This window comes from Eriocheir sinensis, chromosome 19 (assembly GCF_024679095.1).
Source record: "Eriocheir sinensis breed Jianghai 21 chromosome 19, ASM2467909v1, whole genome shotgun sequence".
Taxonomy (NCBI): Eukaryota; Metazoa; Arthropoda; class Malacostraca; order Decapoda; family Varunidae; genus Eriocheir; species Eriocheir sinensis.
In genome coordinates, this window is record NC_066527.1 from 3,742,893 (window position 1) to 3,764,909 (window position 22,017).

Here is a 22,017-nt window from a genome sequence, read left to right on the forward strand (position 1 = left end):
CCATTACCAATCCTTCTACTATCCACCAGTCCCATTACCAATCCTACTCCTATCCACCAGTCCCATTACCAATCCTTCCCCTATCCACCTGTCCCATTACCAACCCTTCCCCTATCCACCTGTCCCATTACCAATCCTTCCCCTATCCACCTATCCCATTACCAACCCTTCCCCTATCCACCAGTCCCATTATCAATCCTTCCCCTATCCACCTGTCCCATTACCAATCCTTCCCCTATCCACCAGTCCCATTACCAACCCTTCCCCTATCCACCAGTCCCATTACCAATCCTTCCCCTATCCACCAGTCCCATTACCAACCCTTCCCCTATCCACCAGTCCCATTACCAATCCTTCCTCTATCCACCAGTCCCATTAATAATCCTTCCCCTATCCACCAGTCCCATTACCAATCCTTCCCCTATCCACCAGTCCCATTATCAATCCTTCCCCTATCCACCAGTCCCATTACCAACCCTTCCTTTATCCACCAGTCCCATTACCAATCCTTCCCCTATCCACCAGTCCCATTACCAATCCTTCCCCTATCCACCAGTCCTTTTACCAACCCTTCCCCTATCCACCAGTCCCATTACCAACCCTTCCCCTATCCACCAGTCCCATTACCAACCCTTCCCCTATCCACCAGTCCCATAACCCACCCTTCCCCGATCCACCAGTCCCATTACCAACCCTTCCCCTATCCACCAGTCCCATTACCAACCCTTCCCCTATTCACCAGTCCCATTACCAACCCTTCCCCTATCCACCAGTCCCATTACCAATCCTTCCCCTATCCACCAGTCCCATTACCAACCCTTCCCCTATCCACCAGTCCCATTACCAACCCTTCCCATATCCACCAGTCCCATTACCAATCCTTCCCCTATCCACCAGTCCCATTACCAACCCTTCCCCTATCCACCAGTCCCATTACCAATCCTTCCCCTATCCACCAGTCCCATTACCAATCCTTACCCTATCCACCAGTCCCATTACCAATCCTTCCCCTATCCACCAGTCCAGGCTGAAGTTTGTCGGCACTCCTGTGTGCCGCAGGTGGGGCACGCCGACCTCCCGCAGGACTCTTCTCTGGGTACTCTCCATGCCCTCTCTTTCTTAATCATCACCATCATCTTCTTTTTCTTCTTCTTCTTCCTCTTCTTCTTCTTCTTCTTCTTCTTCTTCTTCTTCTTCTTCTTCACTTTTATCTCCTTTACTGATGCCCCAGTGCCCCAATTCCGCCTCCATATATTAATTTCCTCCATAGCTCTTTCCTTCCCTCTCTCTTTGTGACACATCCCCCTTCCTTCCTTCCTTCCATTCACTGCCCCCTTTCCCTCTCCTCTTTGGGCCCTATTCCTCTTACTATACATCAATTTCCTCCTTTCATCTTTCTTTTTAATCTCTTTCCTTCACGCGCCCTCTCTCCCTCTCTCTTCTTCAAGCCTCCTTCATCTCCTCTCCTCTTCCCTCCCTTTCCCTTTTTTCATGCAATAATTTTCTCCTTTCCTCTTTCCTTCCATTTATCTCCTTCACGCCTCCTCCCTTCCCCTCTCTCTCCCTCTCTCTTCTTCACGCCTCCTCCCTAATAATCTGTGCAGAGGAGGGTGACAAAGATGATTCACAAATTGAGAAACGTCACGTATAAGGATTGGCTTAAATGTTTAAACCTGGTACCTGCATTAGGTACCAGAGCCTTCAAACTAATGCTAATTATGAACTTTACATTTCTGCCCGAAATCGTGCCAAATCTATTCTCCGACTAACCAATTGTCCTTAAAAACTGTGCCTCCGTGCTGTCACCCTGCCTGGTCAAACTCTTTCCCCTCTGCCTGTCAACATCTACCTTTCCTTCTTGCTGGAAGTATGCCTTCATATAGCCTGTACCTAAGAAGGGTGACCGCTCCAATCCCTCAAACTACCGTCTTATTGCTTTACTTTCTTGTCTATCTAAAGCTTTTGAATCAATCCTTAACCGGAAGATTTAAAAGCACCTTTCCACTTCTGACCTTCTATCTGATCGCCAGTATGGGTTCAGCAAGGGCCGTTCTACTGGTGATCTCCTAGCCTTCTTAACTGACTCTTGGTCATCCTCTCTTAGCCGTTTCGGTGAAACTTTTGCTATTGCGCTGGACATATCAAAAGCTTTTGATAGGATCTGGCACAAATCTTTGCTTTCTAAACTACCCTCCTACGGTTTCTATCCTTCTCTCTGTACCTTTATCTCCAGTTTCCTCTCTGACCGTTCTATTTCTGCCGTGGTAGACGGTCACTGTTCTTCCCCTAAATCTATTAACAGTGGTGTCCCACAGGGTTCTGTCCTATCTCCCACTCTTTTTCTGTTGTTCATTGATGATCTTCTTTCCAAAACGAACTGTCCTATCCATTCCTACGCTGATGATTCCACTCTGCATTATTCAACTTCTTTTAATAGAAGACCCACCCTTCAGGAACTTAACGACTCAAGGCTGGAGACTGCAGACCGCTTAGCCTCAGACCTTACTATTATTTCCGATTGGGGCAAGAAGAACCTGGTGTCCTTCAACGCCTCAAAAACACAGTTTCTCCACCTATCCACTCGACACAATCTTCCAAACAACTATCCCCTATTCTTTGACAACACCCAGCTATCACCTTCCTCAACACTAGACATTCTCGGTCTATCCTTAACTCAAAATCTCAACTGGAAACTTCATATCTCATCTCTTACTAAATCAGCTTCCTCGAGGCTGGGCGTTCTGTACCGTCTCCGCCAGTTCTTCTCCCCTGCACAGTTGCTGTCCATATACAGGGGCCTTGTCCGCCCTCGTATGGAGTATGCATCTCATGTGTGGGGGGCTCCACTCACACAGCTCTTCTGGACAGAGTGGAGGCTAAGGCTCTTCGTCTCATCAGCTCTCCTCCTCATACTGATAGTCTTCTACCTCTCAAATTCCGCCGCAATGTTGCCTCTCTTTCTATCTTCTATCGATATTTCCACGCTGACTGCTCTTCTGAACTTGCTAACTGCATGCCTCCCCCCCTCCCGCGGCCCTGCTGCACTCGACTTTCTACTCATGCTCATCCCTATACTGTCCAAACCCCTTATGCAAGAGTTAACCAGCATCTTCACTCTTTCATCCCTCACGCTGGTAAACTCTGGAACACTCTTCCTTCATCTGTATTTCCTCCTGCCTACGACTTAAACTCTTTCAAGAGGAGGGTATCAGGACACCTCTCCTCCCGAAACTGACCTATCTTTCGGCCACCTCTTTGGATTCTTTTTAGGAGCAGTGAGTAGCGGGCTTTTTTTTTATTAATGTTTGTTTTTTGTGTGCCCTTGAACTGTCTCCTTTGCTGTAAAAAAAAAAAAAAATTCTCTTGGAAGGCGAAGGGGTCAAGGACACTTTACTCTAGGTTGTGATTGCATGAAGGGCTTTAATAAGGGTGATGTCAATAAGGTTTTGGTGATAAGAGAGACGAACAGGACACGTAGCAATGGGTTTAAGTTAGATACATTGAGACTCCACATAGACACAAGTAAGAATTTGTTTACCAAGAGTAGTGGATGGGATGAAGAGAGATGACTTCAAGAAAAGGTTAGATAAGTTCACTGAGACTCCACATAGACACAAGTAAGAATTCATTTAGCAAGAGTAGTTAATGGGAGGAACAGAGATGACTTCAAGAAAAGGTTGGATAATTCATGGATAGGCAAGATAGGTAGGTGGTGGGTAAGGTTGAATATGCAGGAGATATGACTGTGTAGGATTTCCGACTTCTTGCAGACTCCTTATGTTTTTTCTGTTTTCATCCTCTCTCTCTCCTCCATCTGACTTACCCTTTCCTTCCCCTTCCCTCTCTTTACTACCCTCCCGTCTCTCTCCCCATACATTAATTTTCTTCTTTTCTCCCTCCTTCAGTTCTTTCTGCCCTCTTTCATTCACGCCTTTTCTTCTCCCTATATCCATTCTTCTTTCCTCCCTATATCCATTCTTTTTTCCTCCCTACCTCAATCTTTCATTTTCCCTCACTCTTTCCTCCTCACGTGACCCATCTATCCTCCACACTCTTCCTCCCGACTCCTCCCTAAATCCACCTACCCCTCCCTCCACTTCCCTCCTCCCTGTATTTTCCCGTCATGAGCAACTGTTTAGCTCGGCCCTCGTGACGCCACCACCACCACCACCACCGCCGCCAGAGTATATAACCAGCCGGAGCGACAGAACAGCCATCAGTTTCTCAAGCACCACAGCCCCCAACATGGTCTTCAAGGTACTGGCTCCCCGCCCCCCACACAGCACACACACCTGCCCCCTCAGCCCCTCCAGCCCTGTCCAGCAGAGGGCGTGGGAAAGCCTCGTATCGGCCCCCACCTGCATGTTTATGAGCCTCCTGAGCGGGGCGTGACCTTATTGTTTTGTAGCAGACTTATTTTCTTTCTTTTAATATTGCTTCACTTTTGAGGTTGAGGTCTGGTGTCGATATGCTCATGCCTCGCCACTCCCCCCACCCTCCCACCCCCACGTCTTCTCATTACCGCCCCAGACTAACACGTCCCCTCACGCCCCCAATCTTCTCACAAAGGCCTCACCCCCCAACAGAGGCCTCCGTTCACGCCCACGTCACCTCACTATTTCCTCATCCGCAGCTCGTCCTCGTGTCCGCCCTCGTGGCCGTCGCCCTCGCCGACCAGAGGCCCTACAGGCCGCCCACACCCCAGCCCACCTACGGCACCCCACGGCCCTCCTACGGCACCCCCGCCCCGTCCTACAGCCAGCCCCAGCAGACGGTGAGTGTCCTGGCCACAAGACTTACACGTGTCCACACTTAACACATGTACATGTACACACCTGTGACTTGTACAAGGCCTGTACATGTACACACCTGTGACTTGTACAAGGCCTGTACATGTACACACCTGTGACTTATACAAGGCCTGTACATGTACACACCTGTGACTTGTCCAAGGCCTGTACATGTACACACCTGTGACTTGTACAAGGCCTGTACATGTACACACCTGTGACATGTCCGAGGCCTGTACATGTACACACCTGTGACTTGTCCAAGGCCTGCCCATGTACACACCTGTGACTTGTACAAGGCCTGTACAAGTACACACCTGTGACTTGTCCGAGGCCTGTACATGTACACACCTGTCATCTTGCCTCACACTCACCGCCTCCCTCTCTTCCCCACCAACAGTCACGCCCCCAGTACCAGTTTGACTGGGCCGTCAACGACGCGCCCTCCGGCAACGACTACGGCCACCAGGAGTCCCGCGACGGCTACGACACCCAGGGCAACTACTACGTGCAGCTGCCCGACGGCCGCCTCCAGCGCGTCGACTACACCGTCAACGGCGACTCCGGCTTCGTGGCGCAGGTCACCTACCAGGGCGAGGCTCAGTACCCCCAGCAGGGATACGGCTCCCCAAGATCCTCCTACGGCCCCCCCGCCCCCACCCCCGCCTACGGGTAATGCCGCCCACGCCTGACGATGCCCGCGTCCTTACATCATTGTAAATAGGTCACTGCTGCTGCTGCTGCTCCAAAAATGCAATAAAAGATAACGACAAAATATAAAGCCTCTCCCACCCCACCTCGCCCTGCCGTCGCGAGCACAACCCTCACCACCCTGCGAGTCAACAGCCGTTCACTGACCACCACAGACAAGTCCCGCCCGCCCCGCCCCGCCACGCCCCCGCCCCTTGCTCCTCGCCACACACCTGCCTCGGGGGGTTCCCACAACATTCCTGCGGCGGCTGTCTGTGTCTGGCTCCACGAGGGCTGCGGCGCGACGCTCGGCTTCCCCCACGCTGCTCACCCGGCAGCCAGCCCCAGCCCCAGCCAGCCCCAGCCCCGTCATATCACCCGCGCACCCCGCCAACCTGTGACCTTGGAGCTTGGACGCGGTGAACCCTCAAGGCTGACTCATTCATGCATTCATTCAGTCATTCATTTACTCATACATATATTCATCCAGTCAGTCAATTTATTCAATCATTCATTCATTCATTCATTTATATATTCGTTAAAAATCAAAAGAAAAGAAAAATAACAAGTGTAGGATGGCAAAGACGTCGAGAGATAAAAAAAAAAAGAAGACGAACACGAAAAACTAGAACAAGAACAAGAGCAAGAACGAGAACAAGAAAGTTTAACAGAGAAAACAAACATGACCATCGCGTTTCTCATCAATGATCAACAAATTTCAACACAAACTGCTGTACAGGAAACATTTACAAGTCAGTAGGACGCAATATTACAAAACGACTCCAGAGGTACAAGATTTCACTATCGGCGAACACCATTTATCACTAACATTAGAAAAAATAACAATAATGAAAGCCGTGCGAGTTTCCAGAAAATGACGCATGATATTTTTTGCGACGAGCGACGGAGAAAAAAGATCATCTAAAGACCACTTCGACCTAAAAAGAAAATAACAAATAATAAAATAATAAAGTAGTTCCCAAGCCTACCACAAAGTAAAAGGTCGTAGCTTCGTCACCGTGAGAAATAATAAAAATGTCCACCTTTAATATTTTCTCCTACATCCGTTCGCAAAGTCCTTCGTGAAAACACTATATTGCCTTACTTCTGAACACGCAAAGTAACAGGAGAGGGGGTAGCCGGGGAGGTTGTGGTCAGGGGTGTAACAGGGAGGGTGTTCAGGCAAATGGGTCACAAGGGAGTAGGGGGGCTAGGCGGAGGTGTAGAAAGGGGGGTGAGGGGAGGTTGCAGGCACGCTCCCCCCCCCCCCCACCCCCCGTACTCCTCGCCCCCCCTCACGCCATTCACCTTCGCCGTGCAAGAGTGCGGTCAGATGATTCTCCAAGCCATCGTCGCCACTCTCACTAATTCCCACAGGCAACACATTTATTTCCTTCAGACAACACTCGCTATTCCAGGGGCGGGGCGGGGCAGGGTTGAAAGGCGGGGTGGGGACTTCGGGTACTGGCTGGGATGGATGAGGATGAGGATGGTATAGATGGGATGATACATTGCGTCAGGGCAGGATAGTAGTTCTAGGTGATGGAGAGGAGAGTGGGGCTGCTAAGCGGAGCGGGGCAGGACACAGCTCAGGGCCCGAATTCACAAAAATACTCACTAACTACGAACTAACATAACTACGCACTACTGATTTAGCTACCGACGTTAGCGTCAGATTCACGAAGCAAACCTTAGATGGTAGTTAGAGCCGCGCTAAGTCAGCGAGGCCGCTGATTGGTTGATGACGTCATTGGCCTTGCAGCGAATCGCAAGCACGTTTACAGAACCGTCAGCCAAGCCTAGGGAGGCCCCTCCAGCTGCTGGTTCAAGAAACCCATTCTCTTTTCCCATTTTTCTTCCTTTTAAGGCAAACTGTACTAAATCATAATCTACGAATTCAATTATTTCATTGCTGCACATTTTGGTCAAGGTAGCTTTGCCGTTCGATGTCTTGTTACCTACGAACATGCTTAAGATGAAGACAAAGAAGATACGGAGGAGACTGAGGCAGGAAGAAAGCAAATAGAAATATGGGAATATAACGAGGCAGACAGAACGAAGGACGGAAGGAAGGAATAGGGAAAATTAAGACTGTCTTGCCATATCTGCAGCCCAACTCATGGGCCAGCTGTCACCCGACAAAGGTCCATGGTCCCTCCACGGATGGGGGCGGTGTCACGGGCAAAATTGAGCCTCGGGCATCCACATGCCTCTGGCTCAAGCTCGTGTATGTGGGGTTCTCTTCGACTGATATGGCGTCTAGAACTAGCATGATCATCATCCTTTATTATGATGACAAAGACCATGTCAAAATATGCCTAATTAAATAAGAAATTACATAAAATTCGGCAGCTTTTCCTCGTCGCCAAGCCATCCTCCAGCAGCGCTCCGACACCCATGATCGCACATTCATTTTTCTCAGAAAATAGGATACCAATCACATTTACATCAATATATTTCCACAGGTGAATACTTAGGGCATGTTCACACCAAGTTGCGACACCTGAGGTTCATTAATAATGACAGGGGAAGGAAAAATATAGGCCCCTGTCATCGACAAAATTGAGCCTCGGGCAGAATTGAGCCTGGGCATTTTTATGCCTCAGATTTCTTCGCTATTATATGTTGTAAGATCGTTCTGTTGACATGTATGGGTAAATTAACGCTTTCTGTATCTACATAAAGAAGGAAAACGCAAAATTCTCCCTAGTAAATCAGAAATTACATAAAGTTCGGCAACTTTTCCTCGTCGCCAAGCCATCCTCCACGGCAGGCAGAGGAGGGAGGTCTGGCAATCCCCCGGCCGGGTGTTGCCATACCGCCCACACTTATCATATACCTCTCAAAGGGTGTATATCTCATCATTTTATAAAGAAATGGGCCTCCTCTTCTCGCAAAGTTATATTTCAAGTTGAAAAACGCGATTTATAAGCATTTATACGTAAATATGATAATATTGTTAGCGTTACCGTCAGCTCCGAGGCAGTAGTTATTTAACAACAAATTTAGCGTCACACAGAGCGCGGTAAACGTTTGTAGATCCGCGCGCTAACCCGTGACGTCATCGATTAGTTGGTAGTTATTGCCACGCGAGCTTTGTGAATCTCGATGTTCACAAAACTACGAACTAAGGGCCCAAAACTACGCACTAAGCCTTTGTGGATCCGGGGGGCGGCTGACGGGGTAAGTGTCCTAACTTGTGAGAGGGAAGAAGCAGTCCCCACCCAAAGAGAAGTAATAATGACAACAGAGATGAAAGTAAGAACAAGAACAACAAGAAGAACTGGAAAAAGAAGACGAACAACAAAAAGAACGAGAAGAAGAAGAAAAAGAAGAACAAGAACAGGAAGAACAAGGCCAAGAGCAGAAAGATAAAAACAATAAAAAGAAATAGAATGATATCCACAAGAATAAAGATGAATGCCTGTTAACGTTTGCTTCTTTTTACACACATCATAACAAACTAAAAGACGTTTTATGCATTTATTTATTCTACTCGAGACATAGACTAAAAATATCCAGTTAAAATATTAGCCTCGATCAATATACATACCAGAGGCAGAACTATGAAACAGACCATTGTGATATATATTTTTTTACTATGTACTATTATCTTTATTATCTTATTACTCTTGACCTCTCTTCTCGCGTTTCTTTTGTTTTGTTGTTTACTCTTTAGCTGCTTCCTTTGCCGTAAAAAAAGTATACATTTCTCTCATCATCTTTATTCTAATTATTATCATCACAGTCGCCATAGCCGCCTTTACTCTCCTCGTTGCGTAGGGAACAATGAGGCGCCCTAAACATCTGAACATTATTTTATTATTTTAGGTAATAACGATAACATAAACCAATATCAGTGGCAACGATCACTACTTCATGATACTTTTACTGGTATTCTCTCGATAATAATTAATCTGATCTAATATATAATCGCGTTCTAATACCTCATTATGTATCTTCTAAGGTATTCAATCGGGTTGTAATAGATAATCCCCTTCAAATACGTAATCCTGTTTGATATACTATATAGTATAAAGCGGGTTGGATAATATAATCTACAAATACTCTTTAAAATTCACGTTCAGGTTATATTTGCGGTGTAATATATTTTTATGTATCTTCTAAACTCTACCCTCGGGCTGTAGTATATAAATGCCTCCAAGAATGTAATCCCGTCTGAGATCTACTCTAAATCGGGTTGGATCGTAACCATGCGGTATTCTTGCTAAGGCCACGCTATTAAATGTCGCCTCCACGCATTCCTTCACCATCCAGACTTTCTCCCATCCCCGCTCCCCACACTTCCTTCCCACCACACCTTCCTCCCTTCCTCCCGCCACCCGCTCCCTCCCACTCCACTTCACCTCCCTGACTTTCCGTTCAAACGTAATTCCTCTGCTTTCCTCCACCACTTATAACTTCCCCCACCTAATCCTCCCTCCACACTTCCTTCCCACCACACCTTCCTTCCTTCCTCCCGCCACACCCTCCCTCCCACTCCACTCTACCTCCCTCGCTCTTCCTTCAAACATAACACCTCTGCCTTCCTCCTCGGCCCTCGTGACGTCACCGCACATTGCCGTCGTCCCTATAAAAGCGGCCGCCGATAAAGAGCAGCCAGCAGTCACTGAAGAACAGCAGCATGGCCCTCAAGGTATTGGCTCCGCGCCTCACACTTGTATGCCCCTGGTCCAACACATCACAAACATATATACATACACACACAAGCCCAAAGTCCCTCAGTCACCATTCCACACCCACAAAGTCTCCCCGCACTGCCTCTAACAGACCCCTCACTTGAGTCACCAAATCTCTAGACAAGGCTCCTAGAAGCCATCCCTACACAGGCACCCCCTACTCTGCCTCCCCCAGAAGACATCTAACACCCTACAGCCACTCTAACTGCTTTCCACTGCCCCTCCACCGAACTATACACGACGTCGATTTTCAAAAAGGGAGACAAGTCAGCCACCTCAAATTATCGCCCAATTAGCTTAACATCAGTTGTAGGAAAGATGTTGGAGTCAATTATAGCCGGGAGCATTCGGGATCATCTAGAAAAGCATAGTTTAATTAATGATTCACAGCATGGGTTCACAAAGGGTAGGTCTTGCCTTACTAACCTATTGTCCTTCTATTCTAAAGTAATCGAGGCGGCTGACCGAGATGAAAACTATGACATATTGTATCTAGATTTCAGTAAAGCGTTCGACAAAGTCCCTCATCACCGGCTATTACTAAAATTACAGGCTCACGGCGTAGATGGGAAAGTTTTGAAATGGATCAGGGCGTGGCTTAGTGGTAGGAAGCAGAGAGTGCAAATCAATGGTAAAAAATCTGAATGGGGCAGTGTTACGAGTGGAGTCCCACAAGGGTCGGTGCTGGGTCCTCTGCTCTTTATTATTTACATCAATGACTTGGACACAGGAATTAGTAGTGATGTCAGTAAGTTCGCAGATGATACCAAGATCGGTAGAGTAATACAATCAGACAGGGACACTACCGTTCTCCAGGATGAGCTTGACAGACTATATGATTGGGCGGGTAAGTAGCAGATGGAATTCGATGACGAGAAGTGTAGCATTCTGAGTGTAGGCAGGAATAACCCCTCACACAATTACTCCTTAAATGACACTCCTCTAAGCAGGTCTGGGCGTGAGAGAGACTTAGGAGTCTTAGTCCCTCATCACCGGCTATTACTAAAATTACAGGCTCACGGCGTAGATGGGAAAGTTTTGAAATGGATCAGGGCGTGGCTTAGTGGTAGGAAGCAGAGAGTGCAAATCAATGGTAAAAAATCTGAATGGGGCAGTGTTACGAGTGGAGTCCCACAAGGGTCGGTGCTGGGTCCTCTGCTCTTTATTATTTACATCAATGACTTGGACACAGGAATTAGTAGTGATGTCAGTAAGTTCGCAGATGATACCAAGATCGGTAGAGTAATACAATCAGACAGGGACACTACCGTTCTCCAGGATGAGCTTGACAGACTATATGATTGGGCGGGTAAGTAGCAGATGGAATTCGATGACGAGAAGTGTAGCATTCTGAGTGTAGGCAGGAATAACCCCTCACACAATTACTCCTTAAATGACACTCCTCTAAGCAGGTCTGGGCGTGAGAGAGACTTAGGAGTCTTAGTGAGCGCTGACCTCCGTCCTAGGGCTCAATGCATTCAGGCTAAAAATCGGGCAAACAGAGTACTTGGTTACATCTCTAGGAGCGTAAGCAATAGGAGCGCTGAAGTCATCCTCAAACTTTACTTAGCACTAGTTAGACCTCATCTCGATTATGCAGTTCAGTTCTGGTCCCCCTACTATAGAATGGATATCAAGATGTTAGAAGCTGTACAGAGGAGGATGACAGAGATGATTCAGGGGGTGAGAAACTTGCCTTATGAAGACATGCTGAAGCATTTAAATCTACACTCTCTAGAAAGGCGAAGGTTGCGAGGAGACTTGATCGAAGTCTATAAATGGATGAAGGGCTTTAATAAAGAGGATGTCAATAAGATTTTGATAGTAAAAGAGACAGGTAGGACGCGTGGCAATGGTTTTAAGTTAGACATAGGCAAGAATTGGTTCACCAATAGAGTGGTAGATGAATGGAACAGGCTTGGGGGCCATGTTCTGGGTGCCAATACCGTAGATACATTCAAGAAGAGGTTATATAAAGCCATGGATGGTGAGGTAAGGTGGGGTTGAGTGTACAGGAGCTGCCTTGTATAGGCCAACCGGCCTCTTGCAGACTCCTTACATTCTTATGTTCTTTTCATCTCCATCCTCTTCTCCCGCAGCTCGTCCTTGTGTCCGCCCTCGTGGCCGCCGCCCTCGCCGACCACAGGCCCTACAGGCCGCCCACCCCCCAGCCCACCTACGGCACCCCACGGCCCACCTACGGCACCCCCGCCCCGTCCTACAGCCAGCCCCAGCAGACGGTGAGTGTCCTGGCCACGAAACTTGCACGTGTCCACACTTAACACTTGTACGTATACACACCTGTGACTTGTACAAGGCCTGTACATGTACACACCTGTGACGTGTACAAGGCCTGTACATGTAAACACCTGTGACATGTACAAGGCCTGTATATGTACACACCTGTGACTTGTACAAGGCCTGTACATGTACACACCTGTGACTTGTCCGAGGCCTGTACATGTACACACCTGCGACTTGTACAAGGCCTGTACATGTACACACCTGTGACTTGTACAAGGCCTGTACATGTACACACCTGTGACTTGTACAAGGCCTGTACATGTACACACCTGCGACTTGTACAAGGCTTGTACATGTACACACCTGTGACTTGCACAAGGCCTGTACATGTGCACACCTGTGACTTGTACAAGGCCTGTACATGTACACACCTGTGACTTGTACAAGGCCTGTACATGTAAACACCTGTGACTTGTACAAGGCCTGTACATGTACACACCTGTGACTTGTCCGAGGCCTGTACATGTACACACCTGTCATCTTGCCTCACACTCACCGCCTCCCTCTCTTCCCCACCAACAGTCACGCCCCCAGTACCAGTTTGACTGGGCCGTCAACGACGCGCCCTCCGGCAACGACTACGGCCACCAGGAGTCCCGCGACGGCTACGACACCCAGGGCAACTACTACGTGCAGCTGCCCGACGGCCGCCTCCAGCGCGTCGACTACACCGTCAACGGCGACTCCGGCTTCGTGGCGCAGGTCACCTACCAGGGCGAGGCTCAGTACCCCCAGCAGGGATACGGCTCCCCAAGACCCTCTTACGGCCCCCCCACCCCCACCTACGGCCCCCCCGCCCCCACCTACGGCCCCCCCACCCCCGCCTACGGGTAATGCCGCCCACGCCTGACGATGCCCGCGTCTTTCCATCATTGTAAATAGGTCACTGCTGCTGCTGCTCCCAATACGCAATAAATATAAAAGAAAAACTGAATTTCTTTCTTCACCGAACTCCATGTTTTCGTCTGTCCTCCCGCCAAGCGTTCAGCCTTTCATGGAGCTTCTGGATGGTGAGCCTCAGTGTGTAGAGGCGCGGTCAGATTCTTTAATCAGTAACCCACAACATACCGCAATGAAGAACATGAAGATAATGAGGATGATGATGAGAATGAGGATGAGGATGAAGATCAAGATGAAGGTGATAATGATGATGATGATGAGGAGGAGGAGGAGGAGGAGGAGAAGAACCTCACTTTCCTCCCTGAGTAGCCCGGAGTCCCCGTCACACTACAGCCTCACACCACCTCGCCGGCCGCCCGGGACACGCGCCGCGGCTGCCTTCCTGAACCAGTGCCGGCAAACATCCCTCTTCTTGAAGTTACACCTGCGATGGCTTCTAGAACCTTCATAACTTGAAGCTCAAAGGCCTCCGTGTGGAAATATACTTTTAAATACATGTACAAGGAAAGAATGACGCCATAAGAGCAAAAAAAAAAGTTTGACAATTTGATAATTTTCTGCATACGAGACAAAACTTGACCGACAACTTTTGACTTACCAACAGCAGTCAGTCTGCTTCGATTTATATATATATATATATATATATAGAGAGAGAGAGAGAGAGAGAGAGAGAGAGAGAGAGAGAGAGAGAGAGAGAGAGATATAGATAGAGATAGATAGATAGATAGATATATATATATATATATATATATATATATATATATATATATATATATATATATAGAGATAGAGAGAGAGAGAGAGAGAGAGAGAGAGAGAGAGAGAGAGAGAGAAAGATAGATAGATAGATAGATAGATAGATAGATAGATAGATAGATATAGATATAGATATAGATATAGATATAGATATAGATAGATAGAGATAGAGATAGAGATATATATCTATATAGATAGATAGACAGATAGATAGATAGGTATAGAAAGATAGATAGATAGATAGATAGATAGATAGATATAGATATAGATATAGATAGATAGAGATAGAGATAGAGATATATATCTATATAGATAGATAGATAGATAGATAGATAGATCACCGAGAATCCAAGTGGCCGCGAAGGTCGGGACAAAACCACAAGAAGACTAACTCCTTCAAGACACCAGACTTGAGCGGCTTAAACCTCATCAAACAACCGAGGCTTGCCGTCGGTTGGGTCTGTCATTGTATTATGTTATATTAAAGGACGTGCAATAAATTAATTTATATTTATCCATGGCTGGGGGTCTGGCCACGGTAAGTGACGCCGTGGTGCACGTCGCCGCCTCAGGAAGCACTGACTGGCTACTTCATCTGTCGACAAAATAAGTAATACACACTTCAGTAATTGTCTTCCAGACAGCGTCTGCCTCCACCCAGGAAGGCTGCAGCTGCGGCAGCCACGTGGTTCCCTGCGTCAAGCCGGCGCGGTGCCGGGTGTGGGTCGTGGCGCTGTGAGGGGTCAGCGGGCGGGGCCTGGTAGCTGAGGGCATGTTCAGCTGAGGACACGTGAGCACCGCGGCGGCGTGTGGCCCGTCACGCCTGTGTGTGTGTGTGTGTGTATGGGGGGAGGGGGGTAAGAAGTGGAGAGGTGCGGCAGGGGAGACATGCACGGCCTCTCCCCTTTTCAGGCCGCCATTCGCTTCCACATTGCACGGCGTCATGTCTGCCGTCAGCTGAGCCTAAAAGCGGTCGTTGCGGCTCACACAACAATTTTCATTAGCAAACACTCCCTTCAGGCGGCAACTGCTGATTGCAGCACAACAGCAGGGCGGGGCGGGGCCGAGCAAAAATACAGCCTGGAGCTGAGGGTGTAAACAGTGGCTCGGGACGAGGCATGGACGGGGCTCCTTGGAGACAAAGAGATATATCAAGGAGTGTGGAGGGAAAGGGCCGCCTGGACCGAGGGCTGAGGCTCTTGATTGACAGAGATATTTTAGGGCGGGGCGGGGCGGGGCGGGGAGCTCAAGCAAAGGACTGGGGCTGCAGGGTGCCAGGGTGTTGCCCCGGTGCGGGAGGTGACTGGGACAGGTGACACAACAATACGGGGGCATGGGGAGCTGTGGGGAGGGGCGCTGAATCGCATCATGAAAAAGTGAAGATGCCAAAAGATGCACGCGGAGGGCGCTGTGGCGAGGAAACGACAAGGGTGGTGAGACGCGGCGCGATGAAGCAGCGGTGCTGGACTACTGAGGCCTGCAGGCGGGGCAGCAGAAAGAGGCGGGTTAAGCAAGAGCTGCAGCTTTACAAGATCGGATATTTAAGTGTTGTCACAGGGCAGGGCAAGACAGATCTGATCCACGGACAACTGTATAAGGCCGAGCAGCGGGAAAGACTGGCGGCATGCAGGAAGCGAGGCGGGGGACAGCACCGTGTGGAGGAAAGGAGGGAGCGTGACGGGCAACAGGCGCGCTGCGGGGAAGCGTCTGCCTCGATGCACCACGAAAAAAGGAAAACTGGAGCGTGTCCTGCTCCTGATGCTGATGCGTGGCTGAGCGTCGCGCTGCCTCCCCCTCACCCGCTCCCTGCCTCTCCTCCCTCACACCATGCTTCTCTGTGCCCTGTGTATCCTTTCCTCCCTCCGTCCCTCCCTCCATCCTTTCTTTAATCAATTATTTGCATAGGCTCTATACCAGTGTTCCCAAACCCATGGTCGCGACCCAAATGAGGACGCGAGTGTTTCTGAGGGTCGTTGGAAGGTCTTGGAAAAAAAGTCATAATTATAATCATAACATACAATAATGGCAAATTTTTTAGACCACCATTAGGTCGAATTTAAATTTATTAATTTAAATTCATTTCAATAGTTGAATTACATCAGTAGGATAGCATGAAGATTCGCTGCGTTGTAATGAAGCACCCAGTCATATACACTACGGCACGGCATACGACAAAGAAGATACGGAGGAGACTGAGGCAGGAAGAAAGCAAATAGAAATATAGGAAGATAACGAGGCAGACAGAACGAAGGACGGAAGGAAGGAATAGGGAAAATTAAGACTGTCTTGCCATATCTGCAGCCCAACTCATGGGCTAGCTGTCACCCGACAAAGGTCCATGGTCCCTCCACGGATGGGGGCGGTGTCACGGGCAAAATTGAGCCTCGGGCATCCACATGCCTCTGGCTCAAGCTCGTGTATGTGGGGTTCTTTTCGACTGATATGGCGTCTAGAACTAGCATGATCATCATCCTTTATTATGATGACAAAGACCATGTCAAAATATGCCTAATTAAATAAGAAATTACATAAAATTCGGCAGCTTTTCCTCGTCGCCAAGCCATCCTCCAGCAGCGCTCCGACACCCATGATCGCACATTCATTTTTCTCAGAAAATAGGATACCAATCACATTTACATCAATATATTTCCACATGTGAATACTTAGGGCATGTTCACACCAAGTTGCGACACCTGAGGTTCATTAATAATGACAGGGGAAGGAAAAATATAGGCCCCTGTCATCGACAAAATTGAGCCTCGGGCAGAATTGAGCCTGGGCATTTTTATGCCTCAGATTTCTTCGCTATTATATGTTGTAAGATCGTTCTGTTGACATGTATGGGTAAATTAACGCTTTCTGTATCTACATAAAGAAGGAAAACGCAGAATTCTCCCTAGTAAATCAGAAATTACATAAAGTTCGGCAACTTTTCCTCGTCGCCAAGCCATCCTCCACGGCAGGCAGAGGAGGGAGGTCTGGCAATCCCCCGGCCGGGTGTTGCCATACCGCCCACACTTATCATATACCTCTCAAAGGGTGTATATCTCATCATTTTATAAAGAAATGGGCCTCCTCTTCTCGCAAAGTTATATTTCAAGTTGAAAAACGCGATTTATAAGCATTTATACGTAAATATGATAATATTGTTAGCGTTACCGTCAGCTCCGAGGCAGTAGTTATTTAACAACAAATTTAGCGTCACACAGAGCGCGGTAAACGTTTGTAGATCCGCGCGCTAACCCGTGACGTCATCGATTAGTTGGTAGTTATTGCCAAGCGAGCTTTGTGAATCTCGATGTTCACAAAACTACGAACTAAGGGCCCAAAACTACGCACTAAGCCTTTGTGGATCCGGGCCCAGGGGCGGGGCGGCTGACGGGGTAAGTGTCCTAACTTGTGAGAGGGAAGAAGCAGAGTCCCCACCCAAAGAGAAGTAATAATGACAACAGAGATGAAAGTAAGAACAAGAACAACAAGAAGCACTGGAAAAAGAAGACGAACAACAAAAAGAACGAGAACAAGAAGAAAAAGAAGAACAAGAACAGGAAGAACAAGGCCAAGAGCAGAAAGATAAAAACAATAAAAAGAAATAGAATGATATCCACAAGAATAAAGATGAATGCCTGTTAACGTTTGCTTCTTTTTAAACACATCATAACAAACTAAAAGACGTTTTATGCATTTATTTATTCTACTCGAGACATAGACTAAAAATATCCAGTTAAAATATTAGCCTCGATCAATATACATACCAGAGGCAGAACTATGAAACAGACCATTGTGATATATATTTTTTTACTATGTACTATTATCTTTATTATCTTATTACTCTTGACCTCTCTTCTCGCGTTTCTTTTGTTTTGTTGTTTACTCTTTAGCTGCTTCCTTTGCCGTAAAAAAAGTACACATTTCTCTCATCATCTTTATTCTAATTATTATCATCACACTGTCACCATAGCCGCCTTTACTCTCCTCGTTGGGTAGGGAACAATGAGGCGCCCTAAACATCTGAACATTATTTTATTATTTTAGGTAATAACGATAACATAAATCAATATCAGTGGCAACGAACACTACTTCATGATACTTTTACTGGTATTCTCTTGATAATAATTAATCTGATCTAAAATAAAATCGCGTTCTAATACCTCATTATGTATCTTCTAAGGTATTCAATCGGGTTGTAATAGATAATCCCCTTCAAATACGTAATCCTGTTTGATATACTATATAGTATAAAGCGGGTTGGATAATATAATCTACAAATACTCTTTAAAATTCACGTTCAGGTTATATTTGCGGTGTAATATATTTTTATGTATCTTCTAAACTCTACCCTCGGGCTGTAGTATATAAATGCCTCCAAGAATGTAATCCCGTCTGAGATCTATTCTAAATCGGGTTGGATCGTAACCATGCGGTATTCTTGCTAAGGCCACGCTATTAACTGTCGCCTCCACGCATTCCTTCACCATCCAGACTTTCTCCCATCCCCGCTCCCCACACTTCCTTCCCACCACACCTTCCTCCCTTCCTCCCGCCACCCGCTCCCTCCCACTCCACTTCACCTCCCTGACTTTCCGTTCAAACGTAATTCCTCTGCTTTCCTCCACCACTTATAACTTCCCCCACCTAATCCTCCCTCCACACTTCCTTCCCACCACACCTTCCTTCCTTCCTCCCGCCACACCCTCCCTCCCACTCCACTCTACCTCCCTCGCTCTTCCTTCAAACATAACACCTCTGCCTTCCTCCTCGGCCCTCGTGACGTCACCGCACATTGCCGTCGTCCCTATAAAAGCGGCCGCCGATAAAGAGCAGCCAGCAGTCACTGAAGAACAGCAGTATGGCCCTCAAGGTATTGGCTCCGCGCCTCACACTTGTATGCCCCTGGTCCAACACATCACAAACATATATACATACACACACAAGCCCAAAGTCCCTCAGTCACCATTCCACACCCACAAAGTCTCCCCGCACTGCCTCTAACAGACCCCTCACTTGAGTCACCAAATCTCTAGACAAGGCTCCTAGAAGCCATCCCTACACAGGCACCCCCTACTCTGCCTCCCCCAGAAGACATCTAACACCCTACAGCCACTCTAACTGCTTTCCACTGCCTCTCCACCGAACTATACACGACGTCGATTTTCAAAAAGGGAGACAAGTCAGCCACCTCAAATTATCGCCCAATTAGCTTAACATCAGTTGTAGGAAAGATGTTGGAGTCAATTATAGCCGGGAGCATTCGGGATCATCTAGAAAAGCATAGTTTAATTAATGATTCACAGCATGGGTTCACAAAGGGTAGGTCTTGCCTTACTAACCTGTTGTCCTTCTACTCTAAAGTAATCGAGGCGGTTGACCGAGATGAAAACTATGACATATTGTATCTAGATTTCAGTAAAGCGTTCGACAAAGTCCCTCATCACCGGCTATTACTAAAATTACAGGCTCACGGCGTAGATGGGAAAGTTTTGAAATGGATCAGGGCGTGGCTTAGTGGTAGGAAGCAGAGAGTGCAAATCAATGGTAAAAAATCTGAATGGGGCAGTGTTACGAGTGGAGTCCCACAAGGGTCGGTGCTGGGTCCTCTGCTCTTTATTATTTACATCAATGACTTGGACACAGGAATTAGTAGTGATGTCAGTAAGTTCGCAGATGATACCAAGATCGGTAGAGTAATACAATCAGACAGGGACACTACCGTTCTCCAGGATGAGCTTGACAGACTATATGATTGGGCGGGTAAGTAGCAGATGGAATTCGATGACGGGAAGTGTAGCATTCTGAGTGTAGGCAGGAATAACCCCTCACACAATTACTCCTTAAATGACACTCCTCTAAGCAGGTCTGGGCGTGAGAGAGACTTAGGAGTCTTAGTGAGCGCTGACCTCCGTCCTAGGGCTCAATGCATTCAGGCTGAAAATCGGGCAAACAGAGTACTTGGTTTCATCTCTAGGAGCGTAAGCAATAGGAGCGCTGAAGTCATCCTCAAACTTTACTTAGCACTAGTTAGACCTCATCTCGATTATGCAGTTCAGTTCTGGTCCCCCTACTATAGAATGGATATCAAGATGTTAGAATCTGTACAGAGGAGGATGACAAAGATGATTCAGGGGGTGAGAAACTTCCCTTATGAAGACATGCTGAAGCATTTAAATCTACACTCTCTAGAAAGGCGAAGGCTGCGAGGAGACTTGATCGAAGTCTATAAATGGATGAAGGGCTTTAATAAAGAGGATGTCAATAAGATTTTGATAGTAAAAGAGACAGGTAGGACGCGTAGCAATGGTTTTAAGTTAGACATAGGCAAGAATTGGTTCACCAATAGAGTGGTAGATGAATGGAACAAGCTTGGGGGCCATGTTGTGGGTGCCAATACCGTAGATACATTCAAGAAGAGGTTATATAAAGCCATGGATGGTGAGGTAAGGTGGGGTTGAGTGTACAGGAGCTGCCTTGTATAGGCCAACCGGCCTCTTGCAGACTCCTTACATTCTTATGTTCTTTTCATCTCCATCCTCTTCTCCCGCAGCTCGTCCTTGTGTCCGCCCTCGTGGCCGCCGCCCTCGCCGACCACAGGCCCTACAGGCCGCCCACCCCCCAGCCCACCTACGGCACCCCACGGCCCACCTACGGCACCCCCGCCCCGTCCTACAGCCAGCCCCAGCAGACGGTGAGTGTCCTGGCCACGAAACTTGCACGTGTCCACACTTAACACTTGTACGTATACACACCTGTGACTTGTACAAGGCCTGTACATGTACACACCTGTGACGTGTACAAGGCCTGTACATGTACACACCTGTGACATGTACAAGGCCTGTATATGTACACACCTGTGACTTGTACAAGGCCTGTACATGTACACACCTGTGACGTGTACAAGGCCTGAACATGTACACACCTGTGACATGTACAAGGCCTGTATATGTACACACCTGTGACTTGTACAAGGCCTGTACATGTACACACCTGTGACTTGTCCGAGGCCTGTACATGTACACACCTGTGACTTGTACAAGGCCTGTACATGTACACACCTGTGACTTGTCCGAGGCCTGTACATGTACACACCTGTGACTTGTACAAGGCCTGTACATGTACACACCTGTGACTTGTCCGAGGCCTGTACATGTACACACCTGTGACTTGTACAAGGCCTGTACATGTACACACCTGTGACTTGTACAAGGCCTGTACATGTACACACCTGCGACTTGTACAAGGCTTGTACATGTACACACCTGTGACTTGTACAAGGCCTGTACATGTACACACCTGTGACTTGTACAAGGCCTGTACATGTACACACCTGTGACTTGTCCGAGGCCTGTACATGTACACACCTGTCATCTTGCCTCACACTCACCGCCTCCCTCTCTTCCCCACCAACAGTCACGCCCCCAGTACCAGTTTGACTGGGCCGTCAACGACGCGCCCTCCGGCAACGACTACGGCCACCAGGAGTCCCGCGACGGCTACGACACCCAGGGCAACTACTACGTGCAGCTGCCCGACGGCCGCCTCCAGCGCGTCGACTACACTGTCAACGGCGACTCCGGCTTCGTGGCGCAGGTCACCTACCAGGGCGAGGCTCAGTACCCCCAGCAGGGATACGGCTCCCCAAGACCCTCTTACGGCCCCCCCACCCCCACCTACGGCCCCCCCGCCCCCACCTACGGCCCCCCCACCCCCACCTACGGCCCCCCCGCCCCCACCTACGGCCCCCCCACCCCCGCCTACGGGTAATGCCGCCCACGCCTGACGATGCCCGCGTCTTTCCATCATTGTAAATAGGTCACTGCTGCTGCTGCTCCCAATACGCAATAAATATAAAAGAAAAACTGAATTTCTTTCTTCACCGAACT

At 48.1% G+C, this 22,017-nt stretch overlaps 1 protein-coding gene across 4 annotated transcripts; it reads left to right on the top strand.

Annotated features, from left to right (window-relative positions):
* The first annotated feature begins 4,229 nt into the window (after positions 1-4,229).
* On the top strand, positions 4,230-21,990 carry LOC127000557 (uncharacterized). Of its 4 annotated transcripts, XM_050864328.1 has the most exons (4): positions 4,230-4,257; positions 4,634-4,774; positions 5,191-5,370; positions 21,725-21,990. In XM_050864328.1, exons 1-4 carry the CDS (start codon positions 4,246-4,248, stop codon positions 21,896-21,898), a joined length of 507 nt encoding a protein of 168 aa, XP_050720285.1. In that variant the 5' UTR covers positions 4,230-4,245; the 3' UTR covers positions 21,899-21,990. The 4 variants fall into 4 exon arrangements, with proteins under 4 accessions (XP_050720285.1, XP_050720287.1, XP_050720283.1 ...); XM_050864330.1 differs by lacking the exons at positions 5,191-5,370; positions 21,725-21,990 and adding an exon at positions 13,007-13,410; XM_050864326.1 differs by lacking the exons at positions 4,230-4,257; positions 4,634-4,774; positions 5,191-5,370 and adding exons at positions 10,109-10,137; positions 20,682-20,822 and having other exon boundaries at positions 21,545-21,990.
* The last annotated feature ends 27 nt before the right edge of the window (positions 21,991-22,017 follow it).

What these genes read in the sequence shown, in the direction of transcription:
- LOC127000557 (XM_050864328.1), top strand. An exon ending in ACAGCCAGCCCCAGCAGACG is followed by an intron (nt 4,775 to 5,190) that starts GTGAGTGTCCTG and finishes CCCCACCAACAG; the next exon opens with TCACGCCCCCAGTACCAGTT. An exon ending in ACTCCGGCTTCGTGGCGCAG is followed by an intron (nt 5,371 to 21,724) that starts GTCACCTACCAG and finishes TTCGTGGCGCAG; the next exon opens with GTCACCTACCAGGGCGAGGC.